Source organism: Corylus avellana, chromosome 4 (genome assembly GCF_965113065.1).
Source record: "Corylus avellana chromosome 4, dhCorAvel1.hap1.2, whole genome shotgun sequence".
Classification (NCBI taxonomy): Eukaryota; Viridiplantae; Streptophyta; class Magnoliopsida; order Fagales; family Betulaceae; genus Corylus; species Corylus avellana.
In genome coordinates this window covers 10,478,813-10,486,991 of record NC_142493.1, presented here as the reverse complement: position 1 = coordinate 10,486,991, position 8,179 = coordinate 10,478,813, and the positions used below count along the sequence as shown (strand labels likewise).

At 43.7% G+C, this 8,179-nt stretch overlaps 1 protein-coding gene across 1 annotated transcript; it reads left to right on the top strand.

Annotated features, from left to right (window-relative positions):
* Nucleotides 1-3,805: 3,805 nt before the first annotated feature.
* LOC132178051 (uncharacterized) lies at nt 3,806-5,407 on the top strand. Its single transcript, XM_088515538.1, has 3 exons — nt 3,806-4,155; nt 4,374-4,414; nt 4,506-5,407. Exons 1-3 carry the CDS (start codon nt 3,806-3,808, stop codon nt 5,405-5,407), a joined length of 1,293 nt encoding a protein of 430 aa, XP_088371664.1.
* Nucleotides 5,408-8,179: the final 2,772 nt, after the last annotated feature.

Genomic DNA, 8,179 nt, shown 5'->3' with positions numbered 1-8,179 from the left:
GAACTCTGTTATTTGTGAAAATGTGGTACTTAACAAGATAATGACATTGAGATTTGTAAAAGCATGCATGTAAAATATAGACAAGGTTAATTGCATTATATAACATGGTATACTGGTATGTGCGGGATAACGGCCATGAGCTTACTATACATGCTAACTTTATGGTCAAATGTGTGTGTTGTTGTATAGGCCTTGGATCCAATGGTTATTTCGTGACCGGCGCAGCCTTAACAGACGGTCACTACAAGACGTACTTCATTAGTAGCGTGGGTCACTCACGGTTGGACTGCTAGTGTTATGGACAGTAGCGTACAATGGTCGGGGCACTACCACTGTATTACAAGTCCCTCAGGACAGCGCCAACCTTGCTGAGAATGGGTAAAATCTTGGGTAGACTATACTGTTGAACTATCACTGTTACTCATCATTATAAGCAAGTATTATATCTATATTGCATCCATGGATAATTGTCATACCTAAACTGTTGCATTCTTTACCATACGGAATTCATCATTAAATGACATGGTATTGTGTGCATTACCTCGCAATAAGTCCTTGGACTTACCCCTTATATTTTTCCTTCATTATGTATAAATTGTTTGGTTTAGCTAGCATAGACAAGGATATCTACAGATCGGTCTTGGGTAATTGCTCAAGACTTGATTAGAGTCGTTTTTGAAGACATGGATCCGGTGTGGCTAAAGTCTAATAAGCGCCGAATGTTGCACATTCAAGCTCCTTAATTTAGATATGTTAATTCCTTAGCATTGTTAGTTGTTTGATTTTGTTTTGTTTTTGTGTTTCAGGTCTTATGTGACAAACCATTGGAAATTGGGCTTAAAAGGACAACAAATTGAGTATTCTGGTGCTAGGATCGATCGCAGTACCCTTGGGATCGAGCGCACCTGCGCTCGAGCGTCTGCGGCCAGGGACAGAGCGCAATGCACTCGTGCGCACAAAAGCTAAGCTTGAGCGCATTGCGCTCGAGCGCACATTATCTCGGATCGAGCACACACAGGCGTATAGTGCACGGCAAGACTCCTTTTCCAGCTTGGGCTTGGTTTTCAGTCTCCCAATTGGACTGGGAGACTGACTTCCGATTTTCTAAGGATTTCTTGGGTTTTAGGGTTTTCCAAATCCCTATAAATAGGGCTCTAAACATTGTAAACAGACACACCGCTTTCTAAAGAAAAATTCAGTAAAAATTGTCTTTGGAGCCTAGAAGATCATGAGCAGCTAAACCTAAATTGTGGGGTATTAATGTAACCCTTTCCAAGCACAATGGTTTGATTGTATTTAATTTCTAGTCTTTCAATTTATGCATGTTGAGTGTATAACTCTGAGGATTGCTACAATTGATTTCTGTTCTTCATATTAAATGCAATTGTTTTTAATTCCAATTCAATAATAGTAAAATTCTTATCTTGTCTTAGAAATTATTTTTCTATTGTTGAACTCAAATTATTCTTATTTTCTGTGATTATAAGAATGATGGTTATACAATGGTTCTTAATTGGCATGTAATAAATAGGGGTAGATAGACCATACCTAGGAAAGACGGATCGTACTACACTCTAGTATAGTGTAATTTAGCTAGACGATCCGTGCCGACCAAAGATGGGTTTTGCTATTCTGTTGATTGCATGAATTTATTTTCATATGATTTCTTGTTTAATTTATAACATGCATATAAAGAATTGCTAGAATTAAATATGGTTAACCATTGATGTGCGGATCGTGGTGAAATCAATACCCTACTCTCTCTCTCTCATATATTTACTTCCTTTATTTTCCGTTTATTTTATGCACTTTAAATTCACACAAACAAATCACTCTCTTTTAATTAAGTTAACTTTAATCTTTTAATTTTGATAATTAAACCCCTGCAGTCCTTGAGGTTCGACACCCTTAATATAGCTCTATCCTACAGGATTCGTACTATTGCGAGTGGTAATTTTTATTATTGATATTTTTGGACACAAAAATACCACATCAATTTTTGGCGCCGTTGCCGGGGACTGCTTAACGGTTTTATTGTCAAAATTTAAGGATTGATTTTAGCTTAATAATTTATTTATTTTTTCTGCTAATTTTAATTCTGTTTGTGTTTTGTTTTTGTTTTATTTTAGAACTTGCAAATAGGTCCGTAAGCTGCCTTCTCTGTGACTGCAATCGAGCGCACGGATGCACTTCAGCAAGCACCAAACCAGCAGCGCTCGAGCCTCTCCTTGTGCGCTCGCACCCATCTGCGGCAGTACGCTCCGGCAACTTGCATCCAGAACCCTAAGTGCACTCTAAGGCCGTTTGTGAGCTTTATTTGTTTTATGTTTTTAGCTTATTTCTTTTCTGTTCTTTTTAAATTTCTGTTTAGTTTATGAGAGGTCGTCGTTCTTTGTCTTTTCCATTAATTTCTTGCGACCTTGAAATTGAACGCACCCTTTGACAAATTAGATCCCAAAAGAACTCTAATTTGCTAGAAGAGCGTTCCACTAAGACCATGGGGGACGGTAACCACGTAGCATTGCAAGATCACTATCTTCCTACCACTTACACTACTCCCAAATGTCTCCGGTTGCCGGAAATTACGGCAACCCATTATGAAATTAAGCCTAGCACTATACAAAGTTTACCTTCCTTCTTAGGGCTTAGCACTGAAAATCCTTATGAATTCCTCAGTGATTTCAAAGCAATTTGTGAGACCACTAAAATGAATGGATTCACTGAGGATGCCCTAAGGATGCGTCTTTTTCCTTTCTCCCTCAAGGAAAAAGCCAAACATTGGTTCCAGTCCTTAACACCCAATTCTATCACTTCTTGGGCTCAATTGCAACAAGAATTTCTTAAGAAGTACTTTCCCATAGGCATGACCAATGATACTAGGAGAGCCATTACTACCTTCTCCAAGTATGAGGGAGAAGATTTCCATGAGACTTGGGATAGACTACAGAGCCTGCTTAGATCATGTCCACACCACGATGTCCCAAAATGGTAGCTAGTGCAGTGTTTTTATGATGGCCTGACCGAGTCCAATAGAAAAATGGTAGATGCATCATGTGGGGGGACATTCATGTTGAAAAGCGAAGATGAAGCATGGTCTATGTTTGAAAACTTGGGTAACAATTCTCTTCAGCAGGTTTCCGCCAGACGAAGGGCACCAGCACCTAAAGCACCCAAGACGGAGAGTTTGTATGAAGCCGGCCATTCCCTAAACATGGCCAACCAAGTAGTTGAGGCTATCACCAAGAAGTTAGATCAAGTTCTGTTGACTGCTGGTTTTGCTCCTAATGCTGCTCACACACACACTGAAGCATGCTCATTCTGTTCTAGTCCTATGCATCATGTAAATAACTGCCCTGTTACTGGAAATTATACTGACATTTCTAATGCGCAGGTTAATGCAGCTTTCTCCAGACCGGGTAATGATCCGTACTCCAATACCTACAACCCCGGGTGGAGAAATCATCCAAATTTCTCATGGAAGAATTCAAATTCGGGCAACTCAGCCCCAGGGCCACACACTCAATCCAACAGGCAGCCCTACCAACCTCAGTCCACTTACCGACCTCCACAGCAGCACTACCAGACTCCCTCAGAGTCTAATTTTGAGGATCGGATTGTAAAAGCAGTGACTGAGCTAACCAGAGAGATAAAGCAGTCAATCAAATCTCAAGAGAAAATAGTCAACTCACACTCCCAATCCATTGCCAAGCTAGAAGCTCAAGTCGGACAACTTGCCAACGCTATCAACAAAAAGGGCGAAGGAAAGCTTCCGAGTCAGCCGGTGGTAAACCCTTTGGGGCACTACATGATAGATGAGGGCACTTCATACCATCAGCAAGTTCAAGCCATAACTACCTTGAGAAGCGACAAAATAGTTGACAATCATGTGGAGGAGAAGAAGGATGAACACACGGAGGTTGCACAGAATTTGCAGAATGATAAAAGAAAGCAAGTGAGCAATGAGGCTTCGTCATCAGCAGCATCCACCCCAGAGAACCCATATGAGCCACGGGCCCCCTTCCCAGAATGTCTCAAGGCACCTTCCCACTTTGGGAAACAAGGAGAGAAAGTACAAAGCATGATGGAGATGTTCAAACAGGTAAAAATCAATCTCCCCCTTCTCGATGCCATTGCACAAGTGCCTGCCTATGCTAAGTTCCTTAAAGACTTCTATACTCAAAAGAGGAAGACCAGAAATAACATCCCCAAGAAAGTCCTTCTGACTGAGCAAGTGAGTTCCCTGATTAAGCACAACACTCCTCCAAAGTTCAAGGACCCCGAGGCTCCTACAATTTCATGCATCATCGGAAAAAGAGAGATTGATAAAGCACTCTTAGATCTGGGAGCTGGAGTTAATTTACTTCCCTATTCAGTATATCAGCAGCTGGGCCTATGGGAGCTGAAGCCCACCACAGTGATTCTGCAACTAGCTGATCGGTCTATTAAGAAGCCTAAAGGGATTGTAGAAGATGTGATCATCCTGGTGGATAAATTTTTCTTCCCAGTGGACTTTATCGTGCTGGATACCGAGCCTGTGCCCAATCCTGAGAAGCTGGTTCTTGTCATCCTTGGGCGTCCATTTTTAGCCACAGCAAATGCATGTATCAATTGTCGAACTGGAGTCATGGAGATCTCATTTGGCAATATGAAGGTTCGGTTGAATATCTTTTCTGCCTTTCAGCATGCTCCTGATCAGAATGAGTGTTTCTTTGTGGAGAGCATTGAAGATTATGTAGAAGATTCACTACCTAGTCTCCTGACAGAGGATCCAGTGGAAGCCTGTTTGACTTACTTCGACTTTGAAAAGTTCAACACCGACCAGTACATCGAAGAGGTTCATGAATTGCTAGACACTGCTGCAAGTGCAGATTTCCATCCATGGAGAGTAGTAAAGGAGCCCTTACCTGTGACATCAACCACTCCTCATGTTCCTTCTCTACTGTCTCCACCGAAACTTGAGTTGACGCCCTTGCCAGAAAAGCTCAAGTATGCATTTCTCGGAGCTAACAACACTCTGTTGGTCATCATTGTTTTTGATCTTCAAAAGGACCAAGAGGACAGTCTGCTAGCAGTTTTAAAGGAGCATAAAGAGGCCATTGGATGGACAGTGGCAGATTTGAAAGGCATCGACCCCTCTATCTGTATGCAACGGATCCATTTGGAAAAAGATGCTCGACCCTCCCGTGAGGCACAGCGCCGGTTGAATCCCAACATGAAGGAGGTAGTAATGAAAGAGGTAGTCAAGTTAGTTGATGCAGGCATCATTTACCCCATCTCCGACAGCAAATGGGTGAGTCCCACTCAAGTGGTTCCAAAGAAATCAGGTATCACCGTCGTTGAGAACTCTTCTGGCGAATTGGTTCCACAACACACAACCACGAGATGGCGTGTCTGCATTGACTACTAGAAGCTCAATTCCCATACTCGGAAGGATCAATTCCCGCTCCCATTCATTGATCAAATTTTGGAGCGTCTTGCTGGCCAAAGTTACTATTGCTTCCTTGATGGCTACTCTGGGTATAATCAGATTCCAGTTGATCCCCAAGACCAAGAGAAGATGACATTCACATGTCCATTTGGCACCTTTGCTTACCGATGCATGCCCTTCGGCTTATGCAATGCACCTGCCACATTCCAGAGATGTATGATGTCTATCTTCTCCGACATGGTGGAAAATTTTTTGGAGGTATTTATGGATGACTTTTCTGTTTTTGGATCTTCTTTTGATAAATGTCTCCATAATCTGTCACTTGTGCTTCAACATTGCAAAGAAACTAACCTGATTTTGAGCTAGGAGAAGAGCCACTTCATGGTACAGGAAGGTATAGTTTTGGGCCATATAGTGTCCAAAAGAGGTACTGAGGTGGACCGGGCCAAAGTTGAGCTCATTGAAAATTTACCACCACCCACTTCAGTGAAGCAGATCCGTTCTTTCCTAGGGTACACCGGCTTCTATCGTCGTTTCATCAAAGACTTCAGCAAAATCTCAAGGCCTTTATGTAACTTGCTTGCTAAGGATGCCCCTTTTCACTTTGATGAAGCATGTCACCAGGCATTCCAGCAGCTCCGATCCCTATTATCCTCTGCTCCCATCATGCAGCCGCTTGACTGGTCATTGCCCTTTGAGATCATGTGTGATGCATCTGACTATGCTGTGGGTGTAGTTTTGGGACAACGGGTAGGCATGCTTCCTCATGTCATTTGTTATGCTAGCAAGACTTTGATAGATGCTCAAGTTAATTACACAACCACTGAGAAGGAGTTGCTAGCTGTGGTATTTGCTCTGAATAAATTTCGCTCATATCTTCTGGGATCAAAGGTTATAATTTTTTCTGATCATGCTGCTCTGCGACATCTGCTGGCCAAGAAGGAAACAAAGCCTCGGTTGATCCGCTGGATACTACTTCTGCAAGAATTTGACATTGAGATTCGGGACAAGAAGGGCATTGAAAATGTTGTTGCTGACCATTTGTCATGGATTTTATTTGAGACACCCCAGGCGGTTCCTGTTCATGACTCCTTCCTAGATGAGCAACTCTTGGAAATTACTCCGAGAAATCCGCCGTGGTATGCCGATATTGTCAATTATCTAGCAACAAGTCGAATTCCTTCTCATTGGTCTAAGCAAGATAAGGACCGCTTCTTCAAGCAAGTTCAATTCTATCATTGGGAAGATCCAAAGTTGTTCAAGTATTGTGCTGATCAGATCATCCGACGTTGTGTCCCTGAGAGTGAATTTTCCAGCATTCTTACCTTTTGTCATTCTCTAGCCTGTGGAGGACACTTCAGTGCCAAGAAGACAGCAGCCAAGGTTCTACAATGCAGATTCATGTGGCCCACCTTGTTCAAAGATGCCTATGACTTCTACCGAGCTTGTGAGAGATGTCAACGCCTAGGAGCTATGTCTCGGAGGGACATAATGCCATTGAACCCCATCCTTATTGTCGAGATTTTTGATGTCTGGGGTATCGACTTCATGGTACCCTTCGCACCATCTTGCAGGTATGAGTACATTTTGGTAGGAGTGGATTATGTTTCTAAGTGGGTAGAAGCCATTGCCACAAAGACCAACGATCATAAGGTTGTAGTGAAATTCCTCCAAGCCAACATTTTCAGCAGATTTGGTACTCCTCGGGCTATCATCAGTGATGGAGGCAACCACTTTTGCAATCAGTTTTTCAAGGCCTTGCTTCTCAAGTACTCTGTCACACATAAGGTAGCCACTCCCTACCATCCTCAAACAAGTGGCCAAGTGGAAGTTTCTAACCGGGAAATTAAGCATATTCTGGAGAAGACGGTTAGGCCAGACCGAAAGGATTGGTCCTTGCGCCTCAATGATGCATTATGGGCCTACCGCACAGCTTACAAAACTCCCATTGGAATGTCTCCCTATAGGTTGGTATATGGCAAGGCGTGTCACCTCCTTGTGAAATTAGAACACAAGGCTATGTGGGCAATCAAGCAGTTCAATTTCGACATGCAAGCAGCTGGTCCCCACCGGAAACTTCAGTTGACAGAATTGGAGGAGCTGTGGCGAGATGCATGTGATAGTGCTCTCCTTTACAAGGAGCGGACTAAGGCTTTTCATGACAAACATATCTTGCCCAAGACGTTTATACCGGACCAGAAAGTATGGCTCTTCAATTCCAAACTCAGGCTTTTCCCTGGAAAGCTCCGCTTCAGATGGGATGGCCCCTTCATAGTCACATCAGTGTCGCCCCATGGCGCCGTCGAGCTGCGGGACCCAAAGGATGGCACTCTGTTCAAGGTCAACGGTCAAAGGCTGAAGCCCTGCATCCAGCACTTCAAGCCAGGTACAGACGTGGAATCCGTAGATTTGACGGATCCCGTCAATCTTTGTGATTAAGGCACTAACACCCTGGGCTCGAGCGCACACACTGTGCGCTCGATCCCAGAACACGGGCCTGCGCTCCAGCCCACCACAAGTGGGATCGAGCGCAGAAGCTCCACATTGACACACACTTGCACGAGTACGCTCGAGCGCACCTTTAGGAGCGCTCGCGCGTACCCACGCTCACCTTATTCACCCTCTGCGCAAGTGCGATCGAGCGCACGCGAGTGCCACTCGAGCGCACTTGGCCAGAGGCCTCACGTGACCTTTTTAGGTCACAAACCCTCTTTCTTTTCCCCCATTTCTTCCCCACCACCGCAGCCGTCT

Bases quoted from the DNA above. Each gene is read 5' to 3' on its own strand.
- LOC132178051 (XM_088515538.1), top strand. From the start codon at position 3,806: ATGATAGATGAGGGCACTTCATACCATCAGCAAGTTCAAGCCATAACT. The intron at 4,156-4,373 runs GTTCCTTAAAGA...TTCCCTATTCAG, and splicing joins CAAGTGCCTGCCTATGCTAA to TATATCAGCAGCTGGGCCTA. The intron at 4,415-4,505 runs GTGATTCTGCAA...TTTTCTTCCCAG, and splicing joins GGGAGCTGAAGCCCACCACA to TGGACTTTATCGTGCTGGAT.